Genomic DNA, 27,762 nt, shown 5'->3' with positions numbered 1-27,762 from the left:
TTTGACCTTACTATGCTGTTGCCGATAAGTGGTTACACTGTTTGTTTTTTGTTGGAGTAATTTGTTCATCTCAGAGATGGCATGTTTTTGTAAGTGTATTTGCCACACAAACCAGTGACATCCTACATCACATCAAGCTGAAACTCAACCTCACACACAACTGGCATGTATTGTAGGATTTCATTTGTCCAGACATAAACATCTCGATGTTGGAAAAGTGTTTTAACAAAGATTGAAAAAATTATATGTATATATATATTATATTTATATATATAAAAATATGTTGGTTTTTTTGGTCATTATTTGCAAGTACCCAAACATTTCATGTAGGGAACGTGAGCTGGGATTAGACCGTCGTAAAACAGGTTAGTTTTACACTACAGATGTGTTGTTTGCAATAGTAATCCTGCTCTAATATATTGTTTTTATGTATAAATCTGAAATTTCAAATACTTAATAATTCCTACAATTACAATAGGTCCTCGCACCACTGTGTGAGTGCTTGGGCCCTAACTATTACAGTCAAACACATTGATTCAGTCTGAAGATGGACTGGAGCAAATTTGCAGTCAATTTAGCTACAGTAAACTTGTAGGCAGAGATGTTTATTTTTGAAGAAAACAGGGATGGACATTATTTGCACTAATGTGCCATGTTAAGGTTGTTTTCATGCTGGGTAGTTCTCACTGGAAGAATATTAACCAACATCCAGCAGTACAAGAAGGCCCTTCATGGAATGTATCCATGCTAGGGAAAAATAATGGTAATTATTGTGAGAAATGTCAGATAAATACAGCAGCAAAAATATAAGTGATACAAAAGATTAGAAAATTAGAACTGGAAAATGTTGGCAAAATATGGTATAAATAAGATTTTAGGAATATACTGCATAATATAAAAAGTTTAATGGTGACAGTATAATACTTTGAATGCAGTGGGTGCTAAAAAATCCAAGGACAATCTCTGATAAATCAACATAAGTATGATGTGAATCAAAATCAGCCAGATCTTTATTGTCATATTAAGATAGGAAAAAACAGTGGTTGACAGGCACTAGTTCATCAATCATAAAACCAAATCAATATTATCTCAGTGATTGTGTGCATGCATAAAATTGTATCCATGCTGCTATTAAATAAAATTATGTAAGGATAAATATTATTCTTGGACTCCGTGTTCATGTCTGATCCAGATCCATGCCTAAGAATAAACGATGCATTCCTGTTATAGGGAATGAAGAGGCAAATTCTCCGGCAAGTCTGGGTGAGGTAATCGAGCGCTCCCACTATACATGCTGTGGGCGTGGCCGTGGTTACTGACGTCATTCAATGACAGCTAGCTGTCAGAAAGTGAGTTCATTCCCCCAGAGCCGAGCAGACGAATCGCCGTCGATAGGTTTTTGCCCTTCTTCTGGTCTCCAGTACCACGACTCGCTCAGCGAGACAACGGAGAGACCTTTCCACCGAGCCCGGCCATGGATGAACAGGCAGGGCCCGGTGTGTTCTTTAACAACAACAACAACTCGGTTTTACCCGGCGGTGGCAAAGGACCGCTGCCCGATGGCGACGCTGGGGAGGCGGCCAGGGCGCAGTACAGTATCCCGGGGATCTTGCACTTCCTGCAGCACGAATGGGCCCGTTTCGAAGTGGAGAGAGCACAATGGGAGGTAGAGCGGGCCGAATTACAGGTAAAAATCACCGCATTCTAGACGCTCGCCGCCGTATGTTAAATGCGCTACCCGGGCCTTTTTAAAACAAGCGTTGAGTTTTTGTTTTTGATTGTTCTGGTTGTAAAGCTAGCTTGTTAGCATTAGCCCAAGAGCTAAATGAGCTGTAGCGCCCCCCTGATCCGACTGCTCGACGGCTAGATCTATTTACTGTGACTGCATCCATTGAACTTCTAACTGCCATATGAAGTTTTAAGAAAAACTTCAGAAATGTGTTATTGTGTAGAAACGTGTAATTAAACGATCGACTGGTGGCTGCTACAACTCGCTAAATACTTTAAGTGAAGAAAGACAAAGTCCAACGTTACCTGCGTATAGCTTCACGTATAGAAGAACCCCGCCTTGATTTTTACTGCACTTAATCTTTAATCACAGAAAATGAAGTGGAGGAGAGATCGTTAGTGCTTTAATCGAACTGCTGTCAATGGTGATGGACAACATACACAACAGAACAGACCGCGGAGCCATTATGCCTTCTTCATGAACGTTATTGTCATTCGCTTTCTGCTATGTCACTGACAGACCTAAAGTAATTATTGTTATACAAGTAGACCGATTGGTAGATTTCCGTTTGTATTACTGGGCGTCAGCTTATTAATTTTGTGTAAGTTTATATTTATTCTGTCACTAAACTAAATGGTGCTCAGTGCACTAAAACGTTAGTTTTGTTTTTCATCCCAAAGTGTATTTGACCAGTTTATTTTAGACATTCATTTCATACAAAATATACATACATACAAGTGTAAATGTGTATGTTTTGTGTATCATTTGTTGCTGTTATATTGTATCAGGTTGTGGGGTAAAAAGAAAACCAGGCAAACATGTATTAGCTAAAAAAGATAGATAAATCCAAAATGACTGCCCTGATTTCTAAATATACAAAGAAAAACACCTATCACTCCACGTCTAATTAAATCTATATTAGTTAACAGTCATAGTGCACTTAATTGGTCTATTCTTGATATACACCCCTTTAATACATACTTAGCTATGTATAAGATCCCAGAACACAGTGCTGCTACAATACTAACTTCTATATGGAAACCTGTTAAATGTTTACGTTGCTTAAACTATGATTTATTGTTATTGCAAATACCCAAGGTCACTCTGAAGTCAACACGGGCTCAGTTAACTTGATTCCATATTTGATTTCCCCATGTGGGTGTCCTTCTCTGGTCAACTTAAATATACATGTATTTGCTTGACTCCTATGGGTTTTTGGTGGGTCACTACTAGGTTCAAATCTGTAAAATTTGAAGCCCTGTGGCTTGTGTATATTATTTGTCTCACCTGATCCTAAGTTGAGAGAAAAACTGTCACAACCCGTCTACATGATTTCTTCATACTAGTACAGCATGGAAATTGACCTTGGACACCATGTTTCAACCCCTCTGTTTAACCATAGTTTGAGTATGTATCATTATCGTTTCATTTTTTTTTAGCCTTTTGTTGGCTTGGCTCTGTTTTTGGATGAAAAGTAAGAGCAACGGCAAGTTGTGGGCTTCATCAGCTGGCATCTCAGCTAACAAAGGGACGCAAGGGATACCCTGCATCCTTTTTATATTGGTGACGTATTACTTGATAAGTGTAGTACAGTTTTGACTCATCATCCTCACAGGCTGGCCTTTGTATTAAGCTTCCTGTCTGCTGTCATGTAGCAAGCATATCAAAGAAGCACCAGCAACTGTGGTGAAGCACAGTGAGGTTGCTAAATGGCCTATTGGTTGGTTTGTTTCTGGAGGTAAAACTGTGTGCACACTATTTGAGTAATTGTTTTCATTGCATATAACCCCATGAGACTGGTTGATGTTTTTTATCCATCATTTTCTCCAGTAAATTGTTTTAAAACTTATTTTGCACAATTGTCTAAATCAGTGAAGCACATTTCTTCCTGTGCCATTTGTGGTCTGTGCCAGAGTAATAACGATTCATTGAACATGCACATGGGATCAGCTGGGTTTGTCACCAGTGCCCCCTGTGACGCTTATGTGGAGGATAAAGCGGTAGAAGATGGATGAATGGATGTTACCTTTTTAGTTTCCTTTTGAGATGTGTTAATATTGCTTTTTGCAACCGTATACACTCTACTTGAGAGATTTATTGACAATGAAAAGCTGTAATGGACAGTAGAGCCTCAAAGTGTTTATCATCATGTTACACACATGCTTATTTTGAACTATATGGCTGAAAAACACAATTTCACTTAAATGTACACAAAGGATTTCATATCCCGGTGGATAATGATGTTTCCTTTCTTCTTGGTTCTGCAGACATTGAATGGAAAACAGTTGAAGCTGTGTCTTATGCCTCTGTTTTGGAGGAAGGCAAACCCCAGGGCTTGTAGGAATGTTGTCCAGTCAGGCTGTAAGATCACCCTCAGAGCCACTCCTCTCAACTTGTAACAGTCCAGTGCACTAACTTCTGTTGATGTGCAGTGTCTGCGTAATGCATGGGCTTCTGTCATTCATAATCAGGCTCCAGTTGAATGGTCATTGACTTTCAATTGATTGACTGAGTCAAGCTGATTTGCTTAGTGAGTGATAGCTTACAGCTGTCATTAGTCTGTTGTCATCTTGGCAGGGGAAGTAACTAGTGCTGAAACAAACGATTATTTCATTATGGGTTAATCACTTTATTTTTTGTGCTTTAAAAATATTTTTATGGATCTTCAGTATATTGTTGCTGTGAATTTTATCAGGCCAGCAGTCCAAAACTGAAGAGGCTAAGACAAAGTAGTTTCTGAAGAATTTTTGGGCTACACAAATTTTGTCCATAGTTATTGAATTATAGTTTATTCTATTAAGTCTTTGTTAAAAAGAGATTCATCACTATTATAGAGAAAAACAGAAAATTAGCTGAAATAAGCTGAAAGTATACTTTTTCTTAAAGGGTTTAATGTTGTTAACTTGGCTATTTGAATAGTTGAATACATTTATGTTAAGCTTCTGTTCTTTTCATCTGTTAATATTTTCTTTTTTATCAAATCAGTAGTTGATACATTTCCAACTGGATACTTGTACAAATATTTGACTACTAACTTTATATTGGCACTGATGGGTCAGCTCAATCTGTTTGCAATTTGTGTGTAATTTGCACACAACATGTCAATGTATTTATTTTCAATTACTTGTTTACACAACATGCTGCCATTGTCACAAAAACACCTTTAATTGGACAGTGTGAAAATTATTATTAGTTATGTAACCAATGCGTTAATGTTGTTTTACAATATTCTGTCGTACAAACAAAGTGTATCTAAATACCTGCAGAGATGCAGAGAATGCATTGCGTTTAAAAATAAAATGTACCTCTATCAGTAGTGGGAATTTTCAAAAGTGAAAACTTAACATGGGAATTAACAGGAATGAACTGGAAATTTTGAACTAAAGTTTTTGGTAAATAATATATAGTATCATCTTGCCTAAAACAATAATTTAATGCAAATACAGTTCAATTTCAATGCTGTTCTTTGATTCCTTAGAAAAAAATACTCATGTTGCCCAAAAACATTTTTCCCATAGACCACAATAGTAAAAGAGAGGCCTGTAAAACTGTTCACAGGATACATCGAGATATGGACGTAGGCATTAGATCTTTGTATTCTATATTTTTAATGCATTTTCTTGAGTAAGTTATCTCGAACCATTTCATTTAAGAGGCTAGCTTATATATACATACATGCTAATCTGCTTATGACAAAACAAAATGTTTTTATTTGTTTATGATATAGTTTATATAATTTGATTTTTTTTAAGTTAATTCTCATTAATTCCCATACATTCTCATGGAAATTGTTCCTATCTAGAATATTCCCAAATTCTCGAATGAAGGTTCTCATGGAAAGTTTCTGGAAATGTTCTGCCCCTTTACAATCCTAATAAATACTTATGTTTTTATTAATATTGTGATATAGAGATGTTGATGTCACCCTGCAATACGTACTTGCACACTAGAACTCTTTTCTGGGCCTGATGACTGAGGTTGAGTAGTGTTACACCCTATCCAGGCCTCCAGTTATGGGGAAATCCCTGCTCCATAGAGTATCTTCTTGCCAGAAGTATCTGTCGGCAGCCATAATTTGACACCGGGAGAAGGTTGAAGGTGACTCAGAGTGTAAGGTGGCTTCATATGGGAGCAGACTGAATCATGGGCCAATTTATCCTCACTCTATAGAAGAATCCACTCCATCTCTATATGAAAAGCTTTTAACATGTGCAGGATTATATGGCTCATTGTGTTATTAGTTTTTTTTCCGCCTATGTCTAACAGTGGGACAGCGAAAAATCAAAACATCTCAGTGCGATGGTTATTACTGTGATCTCCTGTTTATTTTCACTAATAGCAAAGCCCGAGGCATGTTTAGCTCAATGGTTCAGCCCATGCACAAACATACCATAGCAGTCAGAAATTCAGGAATGGGAGTCACCATCATTCCTTAGTCGATACCACATCAACCGCCAAGCTGCAGTTATTTTTTGCCCTCTCAGTGTGCAGCTCTGAGTGGGAAAGTACAAAAAAGCAGATCACAGAAAATAAAAGTACTGGTTAAAAACACAATGTTTTTGCTTCAGACATCTTAAACTCTACAAATGTTTAAAAACACCAGTTCACATAGAACCTAATATGCTACATAACTGTTCACATCTTATCTTTTGTACCCAGGGTGCACAGTAGACCACAAAGGATTGGGCCCCAACTTAAGTCATTGGTTGATGACAGACAGACTGTGTATCACAAAGACAGTTACTGCAGCTAATTTCAACTATAAATTTGACAGAGGAAAAAAAAAACTAGCTCAGAATAGTTAGTTTTACCTGTAGGAAAGCCTGTCCTAGAGGGAGCCATGTTTATAAAATCAAGTCCATTCCTCTCTGCTTTGTCATTTCACAATTACAGCCTTGATGTGTGCTTGTTGGTGAGCAGAACAGCTGTCTGATGTTGCCACAAAGTGGCATGTCTTCCCCCATTTTTATAGCAAACCTTAGTGCAATGGCCATCGCAAAGCTTTTGTTTCTATGTAATATGCTGTGACACAGTTTAGTTTGTTCTCATTTACACTTCTAAATGGCCCAACAGTTGTGTTTTCACCATATTTCTACATGAACTACAAATATACAATTTGTAGGTACTGCTGTGGCATAGGCATAGGTTTGTCACAGAAGACATTTTTTTAATTCACACAATCAGGATGTGCCAACTCTGGATTAATGTCTACGTCATGTTTAATGATAGAAAATGTTGACAACACGGACAGTGTTTGTACCTCCCTGGATGCAACTGGGGAACCATTTAGAGAAACCATACAGTCATTTCAAAATGAGAATTTATATTGTCCAAAGTTACTTCTGTACCCCTACTTATGCAAGTCTGCAAGAAGAGATTTTGTCACCTAAAGCTAGAAAGTGAAGTCGGGTTCATTTTGATAGACCTGCAGGACAGGTCAAAGAGCACCAGCTGACGTTTGCTGCAGCTCTTGGTTGACTGCCTTTTCTAGGTTTCTGGTTATCTTTTTTTGTTTTCCTGAATGATACTGATTATCTTTGGTTTGTGGACAAAGCAATGCTTTGAGGAAGTTGTCCTTTTGAGGTTTTTGAGAACGTTTTTATGAACCAAACATCTAAAAGATTAATCCAGAAAACAATTGATGGACCGTTTGATAATGAAGGGAGGAAGATTCCATTTTGCACCAAACTAGCCACTTATCAGACTTGTCAACTTTATGACTTATATGTCATCCCTCTTCAGTGCTGTTTCTCCAACGTGGTTCTGCCAGGACCCCGCCTTGCAGTCGCATTACCCAATTGTCAGGGGAAGTGCTGATGTCAAAAAATCTAGCTCTTGCACGTGTGAGTGTGTGCATGTGCACCATGAGCCTTGTAGAATATTTATGCAGCAAGATGGGATGTAACACCCATGTCTTTAAGAAGACCGATTAGAAGTGTTATTTCTGTAAGGTCCCTTACCAGTTTTTCAAGGTTGGGAAACCTTCACCTATCCAAAATTGAAATGTCTGTTTGAACTTTGAAGGGGCAGGGGTTTCAATCTTCAACCTTAAAACCTGCTCAATTTTGTAAGTTGATATAACAGACTTGTAGGGCTGTTTCTCTTTAATAAAGTAAGACGGTGATGTTATGTTGTTTTCAGAGCCAGGGTGAATTCCTAAAGTTTTGCTGTGACAATGGACGAAACATGCAATCTAAACAACACAACACCCACCGCTTCTGAAAAGCGACGTGTGCAAATATTTTGGGCTGCACCATAGATGAGATGGCAAGGAACAAAGTGGTAGACCCACATGTTAGCTTATCTCTTAGCTCCACCAGAGTGAAGCCACAGAAGAAGCATCATAGACAGCGCCACCTTGCGTGATTTATAGTGAGTGTATAGGCAGTTACTTTTATTATATACTATTATAAGTGTTACTCTTATTATTATTTTTTATCTATACAGTCTTCTCATATACTACAGACCCCTCTTGTTAAAAGGAGTTTTCTCTCTAGTGTTGGTATCAGCTTGATACTACTTCTGATGTTGATATCACTGCCCCAAGTAGCTAACGACAAAGATATCATCCGATATAGTCGTTTTTTTCTTCGTGTTTTATTCTAAAATAAGTCCTCATAGTTCACTTGATCACTGCAGTGTACTTTCCTCACTAACATTCTGGTCACACAATGTAGATGGTGCTTGTCTGTCTTTATAGCCTGTGATTAGTGAAGCATTTATGTGATGTTTTGTATTGGGTTTTCTTACCCAATACAAAACTTAATTGTTTGCACTCGTCGTAAGCTAACACTGCAATGTGAACTTGCTGTGTGAGATGTGTCACAGCAGAGTGTAAAATGAAGCTCATGTGGAAACTTTTGATGAAATTAACAACTCCTTTTGACCGAGAATTTAGACAAAAAAAACAAACTGTGTGTTTTTAACGGTGAGGAATCTCTGGCATTGTAACAGTTTAAGATCTTTTTTTTTGGGGGGGGGGTGGTATTGTACACAGGGTTTCCACAGGAAACCTTAAATTTGCCTTAAAAAGACATAGGTCATTGAAAGTGCTTAAATTTTGTGCTAGACAGAAGTCAACTTGATATTTAGGTAAATGTCTCCCTCCGCCGATGTGTCCTTGTTTTTAATGATGGCACCTCCTATTTCATGCACCCTGCATTGCTTGATGTACATAGACAAGGCCTACATAGAACAAATGTCGAGTAATAATTACAAGCAGTGTTGTGGGCACTGTACACTGTCTCTCCGTCGTCGACATGACATTCCATACAGAACAATGGGCGAGTAACGTTAAGCAAGAGAGAGCAAATTATGTGATGCCTGGGAAGTGCAAGTTCCGAGATATCACCAAAGAAAATTACGCCATGGGCGAAGCGGCTCTCCCATCTTAATCTGTGTCAGCACATTTGGTCCTTGAATTTGACGATTTATTGTCCTGTACAGTTGTACAAAGGCAAATGTTGGCTTATTGAGCAGAAGTTTTAAGTCTGTGCAGCTCACTGTCTCATCCTGACCCTCAAAGTCAGCACCTGCTTCCCGGTGCTCTGTGGATCATTGTGCCGGGTCTGCACAAGTCTTGAGCTCCAGTCTTGTAACTTGCAACTCTGTGGCACAGGAGAAGCAAAATGAAACTCGGCTGTTTGTGGTATATCCACACCCAAAACTCAGTCATATGATTGTGTAACATGTGTACATACACTCACTATGAATCCTTAATACAGATTCTTTCTTAGGTGGAATGTGGTTGTGCAAAGAGTAAACACTTAAACTGGTCTCCGTGGAGGTGAAGAAACAGCTGGTTGTGAAACTTGGGTTAGTGGTTTTGATGGCAGTATTGAATCTTAGGAGGTTTGCATCAACACAAAAATACAACTTGGTTTATCAATTTTCTTTGATTAGCAATAAGAATAGTCTTAAGTTTTATTTTGTAAGTTTTGTAAACCCTGCAGAAACCTTTATCTCCTTAGTTTATGTATTGCCTTTTTGTTGGAATATGAGTGAAGCTCCTTTTGAATCCCTTAATTCCCTTTAATAGTTTCATTTTATTTAAGGAATAAATAAAGCAGACAAACCCCTTTTGAAGACAAATGAAATTGGACTTTATATAGATACAACAGCAGAAATTGAAATTTTAAAACATAGATTTATCAGTGGACATGACTGTCAAATGTGGGTATTCTTGAATTATTATTGTACACATCCTGCCTCTGATGTTTTGCTGCCTCTTTCCCCTGTTGATTCTAGTGTATGGTATTTGTGGAATGTACATTTGTTTGCGTTAACTACTAAACTACTAAACTACAAAGTGTAAACCCGATGTTTGCTGAAACAGTGGTTGTTTGCATTGTAAATGTGGGGTTTACACCAGTTTGTTTCTCTGAACTCTGACCATGATGAAGGGAGCCCAGAAGTTGTATTCAGTATTCAATTATTCAGACTTTCTTTTTTTAAATGAGGTGAGGTCAGGCTTGCTGCTCACTGTTCATTCTGTCTCGATGCCTCACTGTGTTGTTGATGTCTTTGGTGATGGTACTGATGAAAACATGTCTGGAAATCACAAATATCACACCTGAAGTTTTTCTAATATGAGTATAAATAGCAGTGACCCTTTGTAGTTGTCATTTGTTCATTGACTGAAAATTTGAGCTGACAAGTCTGAATAACCGTTTTCTACTTGTGTGTGCAATGTTATGTGTGAAAGATACTTTTAGACCTCTTTTTGCCGCAACAATTTTTCATAATTGTTTGGTCCATAAATTGTCAGAAATTGTTGGCTAATGTTTCCAAATGTCCTGTTTTGTCAACAACCCAAATTTATTCAGATTATTTAGTTCTTTGTTATGTGGAGCAAAGACACCAGAAAATATTCACTTTGAAGAAGCTAAAAAACACTGGATAGCTTGTTTTGTTCAGTAAAAAACGCTCAAAGTGATCTGTTGATTATTAAAATAGTTGTCTATTCATTAAGTAATTGATTAATAATCAAAAGCATTGTAGCCCTAATGTCTAAGCAGGAGATACAGTGACAGGCGTTGTTACTTTATCTAACCAGAATTTAACCAGAGGCTGGGGTTAATTTCCTCCCGAGTCTGTCTCCTGTGCCTCCTTTTCCTGTCTCTGAAAGGTCCCATGCTCCAGATGGAAGCCCCATTCTACATGTCTTACTCAGACAGACTAAGGAGCCCTTATCCAGCAGCCCAATAATGCAGTCAGTGTGAGGCAGGGAATTAAATGCTTCCTGTGTCTCTTTATGGCCCAAGTTGACTCATTGCATTTCTCCCAAGGTTAATGTTTGATGGAGGAGAGATGGTGAGCCAGAGATTCACAGAGCTGCACTCTTCTCTGTCTCTGGCACCACAGGGCACCAGGGGATAGGGCTTCATGTGGACAGGGAAGTGAATGGTCACTCACTATCTCAGTCATCACAGATGTACAGTCTACATGGATAGCAAAAACCCTAACCACTGACCTCATTCTGAAAAAGACATTATTCAGTTGAGTTTTTCAAGAGCTGCCCTTAGAATATTCAATGTTACAGAGCACAGTCTGATTATGACTCACATCACTTCTACTGCTGTGAAAATGTTAAAATGTGATTTAAGGTGCATGTGTATCTGTCTAATGTGACTAAAGTCAGAATATGCCGCATCGTAATCCAAATATTACTTATTCCAAGTATGACTTGTTTAGGTCATCAGAAAATGCTGTTTACATGGCTGTGTCTTAATTAGACTATTGTGTTAATCAGGATGTGGTTTGTGACCTATGAACTGCACTATGTTAGCATTTTCCCCTCATGTCATGTAAAGCTTGATTACACCCATGTCCTTTGTTGGCATTTTCTCTATTTGTCACCTGCCTAGCTTCGTGTTACTGTAACTGATCTTTAACACACTTGGGGCCTTTTTGGGAAGTGTAATCTGTTTAGGTGTTGGCTTTTTATATTAACACTCAGCAATAGCTGCTCAACAATGTGGAAAGTCAGAGGCATATTAAATTATTAGTAAATATTGTCGATCATGATTCCTGAATGCATTAGTATCTATCAAGCTGAGGCAAGATGCACATAAAGCAGGATACACGGAATTAGACTCTGCATGTCTAAGGTAAAGTGATGTATAAGCTATGCTGATCCATCTTTCAAGAGCATCAGTTATTGGTCTATCTATGCAGGCTTTTGACTGATGCCAGCTAAACTTGGTGCTAACTGGACCAGTCCCCTTAAAGCTAAGGGCTCTGGAGCTGTAGTTAAGAGTGTTCAGAGTTACTCTGCACAGAACTGGATGGTAAAAAAAAAAAAGAAAGCTGTTATTGGAATACAGTCGTGACTCATTGTTGCAGGCGGCAGCAGCAGCAGAGCTACTTGGTATCCGTGTGAAACTGGGATTCAGCCCACTCAAACTCACACCGTCCTTAGCATGTAGAGTGAAAGGCAGGGAGTTCATTCCCTCTTAAGATGGAACTGTGGCTTTAGTGCTGGTGGTGCTGTTCTTTGTCCTTAATAAAACAGATCTCCCATCTCACCCCCGTTGTTCTGTCATTGTAACAATTTAAATTTGTGCCATTGTTTCATGTTTTCTTGGCCATTTGTGTTCATCCAAAATATACTGCTATATTTTGCTACAGACTAGTGACAGTAAAGGGTATAAAAAATAATTAATATTATATTTTTTTTAAGCATTTGCCAAATTTACCCAGAACATAGAGACACTTGTGGTTAATTTCCCCAACACAGCCAAACGGCCGAAACTACATATTGACCAGAATTTGAGTGTTCGATGCAGTATCTCCCAGCAAAAAAACACAACATTTGCAGGTAATGTTAGTAGTGCAGTAACAGCTTTAAATTACATTATTTTTCTTATCAGTTTTCTGTTATAGATATCATGTTAGATCATAGATTTTATAGATATCAATGTTCTTGCTTCAGCACTGTGATCTCTTCTGTAGTGAATTTTACACCGTGACCTAGCCTTGACTGCTTTCAGTATAGTGTGTGTGTGCTTGTGTGTGGTAGTGGTGCAGGCGGGGGTACACAGCAGTGTAATTTAATGTAATGCTGACTCAGACTAAGTGCGTCAACAGCTGCAGCCTGTTACTGAAGAGAGACAGTGGTGTACCGAGGGAAGGTATTTTAGAAGACGGAGAGGGACAGTTGATGTGTGGGAGAGTGAGTAGGTTAGTTTAAAATAGAATATTACAGATACAAATTGGCTTTTATTTCCCATCAGTTCATGTCTTCCTGCTATTTCAGTTGAAACAAATGTAGTTCATTGATGTTGCCTCATCAAAGGCACATCTTTGTTGCCAGATAGTCACTTAAACTATACAGAAATATTGACTCTATTTATAAGCAGCTAAATCTCATACTATCAAATGTGATGTGACAGTACTATTTTTGTGTTTTCAGGCCCAGATTGCCTTCCTGCAGGGGGAGAGAAAAGGCCAGGAGAACTTGAAGAAAGACCTGGTGAGGAGGATCAAAATGCTAGAGTATGCGCTGAAGCAAGAGAGGTGAGTGCCATTACTGCCCACTACTGCCTCAGCCCACCCACCGCACACAAAAAATAACTGCAACAACGGCAACAACTGCAGTGATTCCATGTTTTGCATGCTCCTAAAAATAAAAACCTGCCTCTGAGAAATACAGGAAAGAAAGACGTGGCAGTGTGAGATTGGGACTAGCACTTTACACACTCAAGCTCTCCATGTATCCCTACTACAAGATTGTTTTTGACATGTAGTGTAAAAGGATTGCTAGTGTTAAAAGAATTTCCAGTGTCTCCTTGTTCATGTTCATGCATAGTAGGCCATTGGCTCAGCTGGTGTCAGCAGAGGCAGTAATGGAGGGAGAGTGCCAGAGAGATTCCCTGGAGTCCAGCTGGTATGATGTCTCTCGACGAGAGCATGTGTTGGCAGAAAGGCTTTGTTGGCTGTCGGATGTTGATGGCTTTACACTGTCCTCAGTGGAAGGACGAAATGAGAAATGGTGGAGCGAAAAGTCCTCTCTCTACCAAAGACAAGGTCACTCTTGCCACTTCGCTTTCTCCAGCAAACCAGAAGATTGACATTGTTTTCATTCTCATGTTCACTAGCCCGTAATCATCACACAAAAGCTCCCCATGGTAGTGGCAGTGATACGCATGGCATTTGCCTTCCTCCTTGACGCATGATTGAGCCTTCGAACAGAGATATATTGATGATTTCAACATGTTGCCGTTAATGTTATTTTAAGCCACTGAGCATATCATTCAGGCAGACTGACATAGTATTCTTCTGAAAACGACTACATGCATGTTTTTATTAGTGTTTTTACTTAAATTATTAAATCGTAAGTTCAGGTTGTCTTCCTGTAATTTCAGGTTTATCTCTAAATGAAGTAGTTTGCTTTTTTTATAACCACTCTTATTTTCTGGCAAGAGTTGACTTGTAAAGCAATGTCTTAATGGTTGGATTGTAATGCGGTCCATGTATAGCCAGGTAATCCAGGCACTGTCTCCTCCCTTTACATAACTGCTCTGTGATCAACAGTGGAAGACTTGTATTAGAAAGCTACACACTAGGAATGTGTGGAATTCTATGAATGCAAAAAACAAACAAACATTCAGCCAGGCAATGGCAGGAAAGGAAAGTAGATGCAACATTTCAACAATAAAGTATCGTAGAATAACTACACTTACATTAGCCAAAATGTTTCTAACACTCTTCTATAGAATCGAGGCAATGGACCTTTTTGTTTTTGCCACCTTTTAATGGTGTCCTCTGGTTTAATTCTGTAACTTCCACTGCAAACCCCTTATGATAAAGGAAATGTTTTACTATTTAGTCAGTGTATTGTCTTTTCATTTTATTTTGTGCATTTGTCTCTGATGGATCACTATTACTTATTGTCGCATCGTCGTTAGCTGTGCGTTGTGCTCTCACCCTGTAAGCGTGAGAGCTTTGGCAGCAGAACAGCAATTTCCATGATCCCACGTTCTGCTTCCTGACATCATCAAACTAGGTATTCTGTTATCATTTTGACTGAGACACCCCTAGTGGCAGAATTAACTTGCTGTGCATTTAATTTGTCCCAGGAGCTGGGAGACTCTTGGCTAATGAAAGCCTTAACAGCATAGGTTAGTGCTTTGTCTTTGGACTCCTTCTGTGTTCTCTGGCGTTAGTGTCCCCTGAGAGGAACATTGTCGCAAGTGTGGACTCATCCTGTTTGTTGTACTGTATATTTATCTACTTTTCTCCGCTACGATCACTGTGGACTCTGCCTTAGGAGCAACACTTAACCCGGGATTACTACCACTTTACCCAGTTGCTAAGCAACAGGTCATGTATCCAAGGGTATTTCAAAGCAATATCAGAAATTGCTTTCTGAATGTAGGATGTATCCAATTTAGAATGAATTTGATTTAGACAGGAGTTGCTTCCTCTGGATGATGGGGGGAGTGATGTGGTGGCGCTTTGTGAGTTGAAAGATGTGAGAGCTAGCGGTATGATGCCTGATGCTGTATTAACTCTTATTCACTGACATGGTGATCTCTGTGCAGGCACTGGAAAGAACAACAACATTTTTCTTTTGCAAAATGTGATACAAACAAAACCACATTAAAGTGGAATCATATTGTGAATATCTGCACAGTATATTATTGGTTTAAAAATTGTTCATAGATTCCAACTCCTAAGCAAATTGTTATCTCAAACTAACAAATAGTTGTTGTTTTTTACATGTAAAGATTTTTTTTCATCAATTGAACATCGGCTTGAAGATTCTACATTTGCTACAATATTATATAGTACCATTGTTTGTTCATTTATAGAATATGGACAATTTAAGGCCAAAATGCTGACTGTTCATGTGAAATTTGACAGGTTTTTTTTGTCTTGTATGAAATGTAAATGCAAAACCTAATCTGAATTACAGTTAAAACAAGCAGTGAATATGTCAACTTGGGATGATTTTGATGATTAATATATTAGGAAAATAATTGCTACATGCAGCTATATTTTCTATAAGATATTCACTTATGACATTGAGCTGTGTGAGACTACAGTTTACTAGCTGGAATTTTTGTGAAAGCGTATTCAGATCTTGCACCTGATGTGTCTCTCACCAAACATTTTCCATCAACACTGTTTGCTTATTTGTCTGCCTCCATCTTTTGTTTTTCTTTACTTTCAGAGCAAAGTACCACAAGTTAAAATATGGGACAGAGTTAAACCAAGGTGACATGAAGCCTCCAAGCTATGACTCTGGTAAGTCTATTGAGACTCTGACTGCGTGCTCCACCTCTTCATACTAAATCACTGCTGTGTTCACATACCTCAGGTGATAGGATTGTTACACATTCAGAAGCTGCGCTCATGTTGAGTCTTGTTTGCTTCGGTAGGTGTCTTCACTGTGTCCTTTCATAAATCACGATTGAGAGCCTTTGTTGTTACACCTGTACTGTACAAATATCACTGTTAACTGAAAACAAGAGATGTTTTTTAAATGGTAAGGATTTGGGGCATTTATTACAGTAAATGTGAGGAAGAAAAGTTGCCATTACTGTGTAAATAAAGGGTTATTTCACCCACATTACAAAAACATGTTATGTAACATGTGTTACTTTTTCTCAGTGATGTCTGTCCATGCAGATATTTCAGGTTTTATTTGTCCAGCTTTCCCTTGGATAATTTCATCTCTGCCTAAGTACAATGGTGGTGAATTGAATAGAATGAATTCCACAGAACTTCTTGCTGTTCCAAATTGTGTTCCAAAACACAATTGAGATACCGTCGTGAACAAACAGAGCCATCAAGCCCTGGTTGAAAACCATTATTATCCCCACAAAAAACTCAAGTCCGTTTAAGATAACATAGTAGAGAGAATAGTTCTTTCAGAGCTTAGAAATTTGACAAACTGAACTGGAACACTGTGGCAGCTCCACCTAAACATCATATAATATTATTGAAAAGTTCTAGAACAGCATCTAAACAGACACCATGGTGTCATTATTTTAAATGAAAACTCACATAAATGAATTTCAGATATACACTGTTGCTCTCACTTGATTTTTTTGATTTATTCCATCTCAACACCTTTTTTTTTTATTCAGCCCAGTGATTTATCCCAGTTCTATATCAGCACACTACCTGTTTCTTGTTACATTCTAGCTTAATTGGCCTCTCCTGTTTAAGTCATTCACCGTCATTTAGTCAGATTGAGATATTTTATCTCCTCTCTGCTCATCTCTATTCATGAGGGATGTTCAAAGCATTCGAGCCCCTGAAGTGTTGATGATTGAGGGGAGGGGATGTGAAGGCGAGAGAGGTGTTAGGTGGAGGGGATGCCCACTCCTCACCCCTCTAAATTAGGCATGACCTATTTTTTGGTTCACCCTCTTCTCTCTGGCCTGCCAAATCAACCCACTCACAAACACACACACATTTCACCCAATCTAAATCCTATTAACACTCTGTCCTCCATGCAGAAGTCCCAGCTGACTCATGAATGAGGTGCTGAGGCTGTTAAAAATCGAAGTGAGCTTTTAATCACTCACCCATCACTGCTGGCCAACATCTCTGACGTAAAACAGCCATAAAGAGTGTGTTCTTTATTCTGGATTTTGCAGGTAGTGATACACATTGTTTGTCATGGGACGAAGTTGGGGCTGAATCCAGCCATTTTAAAAGTACCAGAGTTGCAGCATTAAGTATCATATGTCTTGTTTTTGCATCAAGAACAGGATTTTGCAGCTTGGAGAGTTTCTTATTTCCTCCATTTTCTACTGTTTTCAACTATTAAGATATTAAATATCTTAATGGGTCTCTTTATATAAATTTTTTTCAGTTCCAAATCCAGCCATGAACTACAATGAACTGGCAGAGCTGCTTAAAAATGTTTAGTTCACTGACACCATTTCCTCCTATTTACCTCTAATCTAACCGATGGCAACCAAGCACTGGATGTGTGTAATTGCCAGGATGCTGTGATGAAGGAATATTCTGGTTGTGTTTACAGAGTGGAAATAATGTCAGTGCCTGTTGTGTTTGTGGAGTCGTTATTTGTGTCCTTATCTTCTCCAGATGAGGCCAATGAGAATGAGACTTCTGGGTCGTTCAACAATCAGCTGTCCTGGAAACAAGGCCGTCAGCTCCTCAGACAGTAAGTGGACATTTTTCTTATCCTTCTGTGACAGTCTTCTGCCCAGGAAACAAAACCACTGCACAGAAATAAACTGCATTGAAATAGGACACAGTTGACAGGCCCCTTGTCCCACAGCAGTGCAGTAGTTTTTATTGTGTCTCACTGTTCTGCAAGAAAAGTACGGCCAAGGAATGGGGAGTGTTGTTGTTCTATCCTTATGGCGGAAGCTAAGGTTGTCACAGGGCCAAGTCGATGTCTGTGTAAAAGGGAGAGCTGAGTGGCAGGACAGACAAAGACGATGTTGTGCTACACGTCACGCCCCTGATTCCTGAACTCTGACATGGTATCTGAAACCACACACTGCAGCAGCAATATGCTGGGTTGTTTGGTTCAGAGTACACAAGTAAAAGCAGTATAATTAAAGGCATTTTTTATAAAGAGCAACACACTGGGATCTCTGTATAAATGGCGTCACTGTCAGATGTGTCAGACTGTCTGGTTTGTGAACTGTGTCAGCGGTGCTGCAGACTAAAAAAATCAGTGGGAAATGGCTCCCTCACATGGGCAGCATTAATCAGTGCATGCAGATTTTTTTTCCCTCCTGTGTATTCAGTGGGCTCCATCAATTCTTTAATCCTCATCTTACCCTCTTCAGTCAGTCTCTGTAAATAAACCAGGCTCAGACACCATAAGGCAGCCTCACATGTCATCTGCCCCGACACGCTGACTGATAAAGCAGCCATTTTGTTCTTGATTGTGTCAGGGATGGATCAATAATGTGCTAAGACCCCCCCCACCACACACACACACACACACACACACACACACACAGAGTCAGCTGTCCCCGCAAATTGCTAAAGGTTCTTCTGCAACCCCACAGGGTAGGTGTGATATTTGATAAGTAGCACATCTCGCCTTAGCAGAGCTGATACTGTTAATTAGACCACTGTCAGAGGAAATGAGACTATTCACAGTTTCTAGTAATCCTCATCTTGCTTGACAGTACAGTAGTCACAATATCATAACATTTTCACTTACAAAAATGACAAATAAACTACAGATTAATGGTAATACAACCTGGTTTTTGCTGTTTTTCTTCTTCCAGATACCTGCAGGAAGTGGGCTACACAGACACCATCTTAGATGTTAAGTCCCAGCGTGTTCGAGCGCTGCTAGGACTAGCTGGAGATGGAGGAGGGAGGACAGGTGAACGATCCAGTACAGAGCCTATGGTAAATGGGACGGACACAAAGGGCATGGGCACCAGAGGGTGAGTATACTCCATATTCCAAAAGACTGTACAAAATGTTTACACTCTTTTATCAGTGAATCGTTGTGCTGTATGACATATCGTGTGCTCTAGTCAACCATGTGTGTCTCTGTTATCACAAGTCACTCCTTAGATTCTCTCAAAATTCTCATGCCAGATCACTAGTCTAATCTGTGGTTACTGTCTGAGTGAACTTGTGAAAGAGCACAGATGGAGAAACTGTGGAGGATCCACAGTTAGTGAAGAGGACAGTGTCCTCCCCCCCTGCAAGCCAAGTGTGTCACCCTCTAGGCTGGATCCTCCAGAGATTCTCCTGTTGTTGTGAGCACGTCTCACCCAGACAATCTCCCACTGTGTTCATCATCATCATCAAACTTCAGAGAATTTCTAGACCTAAAGTACCTCGAGTTTGTGTCTGAAAACAGCTTTGCCTTTTGGCCCTACAAGTCTAACTCTGTCATATTTTGGGCACAACATATCTCTGGTAACTAAAGCTCTTGGTAGGTGTGTAAGAGTCAAAACTTGAGGGTGACAAACAAAGATTTCACCATAAATCACTGTGTAAAGTGGCCTTGGAGGTGTATAACATACAAAAACCTTTGCTACATAATGTTTGTGTTGCATTTAAGAGCAGTGAGGAGAATCTGAACAGATACTGAATAGTGTTTGTTATGCTGTAAAAAAAGAAAAGAAAAGCTTGCTTAAAAAAACAACAACAAAAAAAGCTTTATAATTTGTACATTGTTAGAACAATCCTCATTGTTTCTCAATAGGAAAGCTGAGTTGTCTGACACAAGTGCTGTATTAGAGGCCTTCAAGTTCATTGAGAACGCAGCTGCTGAGTTCAGTGATGAAGATGAGGAAGATGACAGCGAGGGCAAGGACAGGACTCATGTTGAGTCCAGAACGGTAAGAAAACATTCCTCCTTCAGTTTGTGCACAAACACACATTTAAGCAGAACTTGTACTATTCATCATCTATTTCCTACAGATCCTGAGAAAGAAGCCACCGTCAACATCAACGTCAACACCTGCCAGTATGGACACCACTGAGGACCCTGATACAGAGGAAGCACTGAAGGGCTTTGACTTCCTGTCAAGCCCTGATGAGATGGACACTTCACCAGAGTCCAGAGGCACTGGGGACGGCACAGAGTGGGGTGAGTCACTGATTAGATAAATACAGTCTGAAATGCAGAGTAGCGCTGAATGAACAGTACTATTTAGACACTACAGATACTGTATAACATGTTCAGGGTTTTCTGCCAGTATATTGCAGGCCTGTCGGGTCGCCTGGCCTTAACTGACCCTCTTTTTTTTTTAAATCTACAAATACAGTTTACAAGTTTCCGAGGCAATGAAAAGACAGCTAATTATTTTATACTGTAATTGTAGTATTTTTATTGTTATTTTTTTCTAAATTTGACTTCTGTATACTACTTGGTGACTGTTCATGGAGTACTTGTCATCACATGTCATGCTGTGGTCATAAATCATAGTGTTAGGAGTTTCTGTGTTTAACCCATAGTTTGTGATCTCCTCCACTGTGTTCCCATAGCCAGTTTGTGATCCACTCCTGTGTGTTGTCAAATCAACATGATTCCCTTTGAGCCTCTTTGACGAAAGCCAAAAAACATGTTTTAATCTCATGCTGTGGTCCGTCTTTTTATTTGAACATAGTTTGAAGTATTTGACTCTTATGTATACAACAATTTGATGACTTTAGTGTGAGGTTTTTAAATTTGAATGATTCAGAATCCACATGTTCAAAGAAAGAATTTCAATTCTGGGATTGAGCCCCTTCACCACTTCTCCAAATAGAAAAGAAATGATGCTCATCTCAGGTCCTAAAGCCTGCGTCTCTCCTGGAGGCTTGTGAAACCTCCAGAAGAGCAGGAGTTTGAGAGAGGTCTCACCCAGCTAGGCCACTACAGCCTCGACCAAAGCAGTTGCTCAACAGCCTCTTGGTCTGGTTTTGTTCCCCCTGTGTAGAGAAAGACGAGCAAGGTCCCATTTCTGAGGCCTGGGACGTGGACCCGGGCCTGATAACCAAACTCAAGGAGCAGTACAGAAAGGAGCGCAAGGGGAAAAAGGGGGTGAAGAGTAAGTCCTCTTAGGCGTTGCCGCCTCCCTCCCTCCCTCTTACTCCTCTCTCTGGGCCTGACTTTCAGCCGGAAGGCCTCAAATCAAATACAAAACATCTTTTCTGTTTTGTTTTTTCCTCATCTCCTTATCCAGCTGCTCCTTGTTTATGCCTCTGTCCTCTTGTCTGTCATTTCATCCTCAGTGTTATCTGTTTTCTCTTGCAATGTGCTGCACGTACAAAATCTGTCTCAGTGCATGCTTTTCTGTCCTGTTTAAAATGTTTTCATTTATTTTTCACTTCATCATATCCAGTTATCAGAAGATTAATGTGATAGCCACGACACATTCACCCGTGTCCCATCTGGGCTCCAGTTGTTGATATTTTCTCCACTGGAATTACATAATTATCACCAACTTCATCCTCATCTGTCAGCCATGTTGATACCACAGTAATAAGTACTTTGCTGCTGATGTTGTAAACAGTTATTAATGAAAAGCTTTCTCAGTGACAGAGAAGTGACTCAGCTGAATATGAATAAAAACCCACTTCAGACACATTCAGTGGCTGACAGTTGTTTGATTATTATTTTGTTAAGAATAATAAGGTCTAAGCTCTATATTGCTGCTGTTCTTTTTTTCTGTGATTCTGCCGTGATATTAATATCTCAGTTAAACCTTGCTTCCTCCTCTTGTTTTACCTTTATTGTTTTTCATACTGGATCAGTCCTTTATCACTGTTGTGGTTGTGTGGAAAAGAGATCATTAGATCACTTTTGGATTTCATTTCTTTATGTCAGAATTAAGTGTAAAATCCAAACATAAATCAATCAATCAATGAACATCAATAGTTGGTGAATTGAATGAATCTGAATCCACATCACCCACACCAAGAGATAAGTGTGCCTCCAAAGTATGCCAACAATTCTTCTACCTCTTCAGTTCATGCGTCATGGACTTTGCTGCAGATTTTCCTTAAGTTTCTTTTCTTTTTACAAAGTCTCATTTATTAATTTTCTTCTCTTTTCAGTGCTACTCTCCTTCCATCATCGTTCTGCATTCTCTCTCTTTTTTTTTTAGCTAATTTTCACAGTTTGCATTTTGTCTGTTTTTTCCCCTTCACTTAACTCTCTGTCACTGTGTGTCTGTGTTGTAACTCTTGTGACTTGACTCATTAAATAGGGCCAAACCGGTCCAAACTGCAGGACATGCTCGCTAACCTGAGAGATGCAGAGGACTTGTCCCACATGCAGCCTCAATCCACCCCACAATCCCGGCCAAATGTGGTTCGCTTCAACGAGCATGAGGGGAACCGAGCGGATGAAGGTGCTCAAATGAAAAGACCAGCAGTCTCATTGACTTGTTAGATTTGTCTTAAATTCTCCCAGCTTCTCGTTAACGGTCTCAGTGGCTGAATATTTCTTTATTTGTTCTGTTCCCAGTTGAGGCAATGACGTTCCCGCCCACCTCTGGGAAGGCGTTCATTATGGGCACAGATGAGGCCATGGAGAGCGAGCTGGGCCTGGGGGAACTGGCTGGTCTCACCGTGGCCAACGAGGCTGACAGTCTGGCTTATGATGTGAGTAGGAAAAAGCTAGAGGGATTTAAAAAAATGTGTTCATGTTATCATTGGAGCCTTATGAGAAACAACCCTCCCATCGCCCTCCCCCAATTTGCAGCAAATTTACCGCAGTCGCATTATAAGCTGAGATCATGCCAATTATGTCTCAAACAGCTATTTTTATAGATGGAGGCGGAAGTCTGTTTTTTTTTTGTTTTTTTCAAAGATGGGTTAATGTTAGTATTTCACAAAAGCAATGTGGTTTAAGGATTATAACAAAGAATCATCATTGTATCATCATTAGAAATTGCACACTGATGATGTGATCTCTCTCCCTCTCTCTAGATTGGCAACAACAAGGATGCCATGAGAAAAACATGGAACCCCAAATTCACCCTGAGGAGCCATTTTGATGGGATTCGTGCTCTGGTCTTCCATCCTGTGGAGCCAGTCCTGATCACTGCTTCAGAAGACCACACGCTCAAGATGTGGAACCTGCAAAAGACAGCTCCTGCCAAAAAGTACAAATGCTTTCACTCACAACCAACACCTCCAATGATGTTGATTCCTACTTACCCTCACCAAGCCAGTTCTCTGACTGTGAGCTGCATAGACTTTGTCCAGAGACGTAGGTTACGGCCCAAGGAGGAAATTATTAGAGCTTGCTGTTGATCGGAATATTTTTCACTTGCATGTATTGACACTGAGATGAAGTGAGCAGCCTTGACGGAGGTTTAAAAAGAAGCAAAATACAGATCAGATGCTCAGTCCTAGGTCATATTCTCCTACAGAGACACTAAACACTCTGACAGCAGTGTAATTTGTGTCTCTGTGTACGTGCGTGTGTGCGCGTGTGGCACTCTGCTCAGTCACAAAGAAAAGCTCTGTTTTTTGATTACAGTCCCATAAGTATAATAGCTCATTAAATTTCTGCACTGTGACTTGATTCAGCAACTGGAAACTGTTCCCATATGGCAAAGAACTGAAAGCCCTGTTCTCATTGAGACGTTGAGATTATGTCACGCCAAAACTCTGCAGCCCACACACAGTTTGTAGAAGCACATTTATTTTTAGGGTCATCTTTAGGTTTAAGGTCAAAATAAGTTGCACATTGACCATTTATGAGTTTAATTACAAATCTTGTTTTTGGTAAACAAGATTTTAGGGTGCGTTTTGTTTTTATATTATAAATAAATGAACGCCCTCTTTGCCCACAGGAGTACGTCTTTAGATGTGGAACCCATCTACACTTTCAGGGCCCACAGGTAAAAACATACATATTGATATATATATTTTTTTTAAACTTTTGTTCTAGTGTTAGTTAATAGATGACAGGTTTTAATATGTCTTTGTTAAAACCACAGGGGGGCAGTATTGAGCGTGGTAATGAGCAGTACAGGGGAGCAGTGTTTCAGTGGAGGTGTTGACGGAACCATTCAGTGTTGGAACACTCCCAATCCCAATATTGATCCATACGACTCCTACGGTAACGATTAAGCATCATGGCTTTAGATCTTTATATATATGTATAAATATGTGTATGTGTATGTATATTTATATACATACACATACACATATTTATATATATATATATGTGTATATATATATATGTGTGTATATATATATATGTATGTATATATATATATATATATATATATATATATGTGTATATATATATGTATGTATATATATATATATACATATTTATACATATATATATGTGTAAATATGTATATATATATATATATGTGTGTATATATATATGTATATATATATATGTATATATATATATATATATATGTGTATATATATATATGTATGTATATATATATATATATATATGTGTATATATATATATGTATATATATATATATATATATGTGTATATATATATGTATGTATATATATATATGTATATATATATATATATATATATATATATATATATATATATATATATATATATATATATATATATATATATATATATATATATACACATACACATACACATATATATAACCATGCCAACTGACTGCTGTTTTTTTCTGTGACAGACCCATCAGTGCTGCGTGGAGCATTGAGTGGACACACTGACTCAGTGTGGGGTTTGGTGTACAGCAGTGCACACCAGCGCCTCCTTTCCTGCTCTGCAGACGGCACTGTGAGGCTGTGGGACGCCAACACCACCTCCCCTGCCCTTGCAGTATTCAACGACAACAAAAGTACGGGCCTGATTATTGTATCGTCGCTCCTCTAAATGTTTGTTTTAATGATTTATTTGACTTTAACTACACAATTCTTCTCTGCACTAGAGCTGGGAATTCCCTCTTCTGTAGATCTAGTGTGCAGTGAACCTGCCCACCTGGTCACATCCTTCACAAATGGGCAGATTGGCCTCTTCAACATGGAAACCAGTCAGCTTGTTCTCAGTCTGGAGTCCAATTTGGAACCAGGTAGGTTTGTGCTCAATTGTACGGTAGGTTCATGAGGCCAGCTAAAGAGCTACACATTCAAGCTCAATTCTTAATTTTGTCAGTCAGATGCTCTCAGAAAATGAGAGTTTGAGGTAACTTCTAAACGTTATTGTTATAAAGAAAGTAAAATAGTTGTACATGAGTGTTTAGAGTAACTAAACACATAGTACTGGGTTACTGTTGATAACTCATGAGGTGTGTGACTTGTGTGTATCTTTGCGTGCATGTGTTCATGCATGTGTATCGGTCTTAAATCATTTTTCTTAAACATAAATAAAGGCTAAGAACCTGGTATCTGTTGGGCTCGGACAAATAAAAAAGGACATGTTGGGTTCAGTCACACTCTAGCTTACAAGCCACAGCTAACGTGCCTGACTTCCACACGTATAATTATATTTCCCTCCAGTGTCGGTGTGTCGGTGCAATAAAATGTGTTAAATGTGTTCATCTGTTTTCACCCAGGCACTCCCTGTCAGATCAATAAGGTCCTCAGCCACCCGACTCTTCCCATCACCATCACAGCACAGGAGGACAGACACATCAAGTTCTATGACAACAACAGCGGGAAGCTGATTCACTCCATGGTGGCTCATCTGGATGCTGTCACCAGCTTAGCCGTAGATCCTAACGGCCTTTATCTCATGTCAGGCAGTAAGTTCCTCTTAGAAAAGCACCACCTGTGAATTCTCCAGAGTACCACCACTTGAAAAAGGCCATTGCATTAGCTTATCTCTAACTACTCTCCTCCTCCACAGGTCACGACTGCTCTATCCGTCTGTGGAACATGGAGAGTAAAACCTGCATCCAGGAGTTCACGGCCCACAGAAAGAAGTTTGAGGAATCCATTCATGATGTGGCGTTCCATCCATCTAAATGCTACATCGCCAGCGCCGGTGCAGACGCTCTCGCCAAGGTGTTTGTATGACGCGGAGCTGCGTCTCTCCCTGCAGCCCCGCTCTCTGACTCAGCCTCCCATGATCAGGGACCAATAGAGACACCGCAGGGGAAGGACACACAGACATGGGTCCAGTCCCACCTCACACAGCCCACTGGTTTCCTGTTGGACTGGCAGACCATGTAGCCGCTAGCCTCAAATGGGCCATGACTCTCAATAAAACATGTTGGCAGGGAGGCCAGTCAGGAGGAGAACTGATCTCTAGTCCTCAATCTACCATCCAGGCAGGCCTGGGTGTGACCAGTGATAGACCCCCCCCCGCCCCCCACAGACAGACTAAAATTTAACCTCCATAGTTAGGAGGCTCAGGACAAGTGTTAAGAGTGTGGAATGGAGGAATGAGGTTTCAAGCTGGTCTTTTGCCCCTGTGACTTCACGCTCATCCTAAATCCCTCTGGCCCTTGACCTCTCAGACAAAGCGAGAGCTGGGCCTTTTCCTCCGAGTCAGGTTTTGTGTTGCGTTGTTCCAGAAAAGTGGGGTACCGAACACTTCCTGGAGCTGCTGTTGAAGCCTCTCACTTCTTCTCTGCTTCCCAGACTGACTCTGCTTGCTGGCCTGCCTTTATTTTCCTTTTTAAAACATGTATTTGACAAATGTGCCTTTGCTTTAAAAAGGTCTTGAAATTGTTATTTTAACAAGCTTGATTTTGGGAACGGGAGGGAGGGAGGGAGGGACACGGCACAGCAATGGAGCTGGTTGTCACATTGTTGTCGATTTTGACATTGGATGTAAAATTACAAATGCTTATAATAAACAAAATATATATTCAGTCTTAAAAATTACTGTGCAGCGTGAGTTTGAGTGCTCCTTTTTTGATAAGTGTGGTTGGGGCAAAGCTGGTAGATACAGACTATTAACTATAATGCCTGTTTGTTAGATTCAAGTAATTGTACACTTAAGAAGTAAAATTACAAACATATGTGTCCAAAGTAAACCATCTTGGTTATATAATTACAATTCAAACATGGTTCTAGATGTCCATTTTAGGAATAACTAATTAATTTTGGCCAGTTTGCTCTTGTTTGAATTGAATGGCTTGTACTGTATGTAGTTTTTCCCCAATTGTGTGGACATGCTTGACTACAGTGTGATGTATCATGTTCAGATATTTACAGTAGTCCAGTGTTTAGCAGGAACCTAGTGCAGTACTGTAGGACTATTTGACACGATGAGTGCCCCATCCAACACTGAGGGAAGAGAACTGTCCTGCTAATTCCAGTTTATTGTAAACTGTGTGAAATGATCCTGGATTTAAAGAAAGAAAAGAAAAAAAATATCAAGGTATGTTGTACATGTAGAGTACAGCTTAAAATGAGCCATTTTCTCAGTCACTGGTTTGTATATGAAAGTATGTTCAAAATAAAACCTGCTGTAAAATGTTACCTGGGCTCTGATGTTAGTCATTTGACGAACATGTTTGTACCTCGCAGAAGAAGAAAATGTTCGTTGAGTTGTTGCTGCAGACTAAATCCCCGTCTCTTTTTATTTTCATTTTCTGTTTGTGTAGAATTTCCTCAAAAGATACACACACACACTGTATATGTCTGTGTTACATTGTTAC

At 39.5% G+C, this 27,762-nt stretch overlaps 1 protein-coding gene across 2 annotated transcripts; it reads left to right on the top strand.

Annotated features, from left to right (window-relative positions):
• The first annotated feature begins 1,338 nt into the window (after positions 1 to 1,338).
• LOC122781855 (striatin-like) lies at positions 1,339 to 27,583 on the top strand. Of its 2 annotated transcripts, XM_044045919.1 has the most exons (17): positions 1,339 to 1,687; positions 13,143 to 13,246; positions 15,906 to 15,979; positions 17,795 to 17,873; positions 18,961 to 19,125; positions 19,899 to 20,034; positions 20,117 to 20,285; positions 21,118 to 21,228; positions 22,390 to 22,533; positions 22,650 to 22,786; positions 23,114 to 23,289; positions 23,986 to 24,033; positions 24,133 to 24,254; positions 24,826 to 24,993; positions 25,084 to 25,224; positions 25,708 to 25,896; positions 26,001 to 27,583. In XM_044045919.1, exons 1-17 carry the CDS (start codon positions 1,475 to 1,477, stop codon positions 26,168 to 26,170), a joined length of 2,346 nt encoding a protein of 781 aa, XP_043901854.1. In that variant the 5' UTR covers positions 1,339 to 1,474; the 3' UTR covers positions 26,171 to 27,583. The 2 variants fall into 2 exon arrangements, with proteins under 2 accessions (XP_043901854.1, XP_043901855.1); XM_044045920.1 differs by lacking the exon at positions 21,118 to 21,228.
• Positions 27,584 to 27,762: the final 179 nt, after the last annotated feature.

This window comes from Solea senegalensis, linkage group LG15 (assembly GCF_019176455.1).
Source record: "Solea senegalensis isolate Sse05_10M linkage group LG15, IFAPA_SoseM_1, whole genome shotgun sequence".
NCBI lineage: Eukaryota > Metazoa > Chordata > Actinopteri > Pleuronectiformes > Soleidae > Solea > Solea senegalensis.
The sequence above is the reverse complement of the archived record's forward strand: the minus strand, read 5'-3'. Positions and strand labels throughout refer to the sequence as shown.

Coding starts and splice junctions, on each gene's coding strand:
- LOC122781855 (XM_044045919.1), top strand. CDS start 1,475: ATGGATGAACAGGCAGGGCCCGGTGTGTTCTTTAACAACAACAACAAC. Junction 22,534..22,649: donor GGGGAACCGAGCGGATGAAG/GTGCTCAAATGA, acceptor TTCTGTTCCCAG/TTGAGGCAATGACGTTCCCG. Junction 25,897..26,000: donor CCTTTATCTCATGTCAGGCA/GTAAGTTCCTCT, acceptor CCTCCTCCACAG/GTCACGACTGCTCTATCCGT.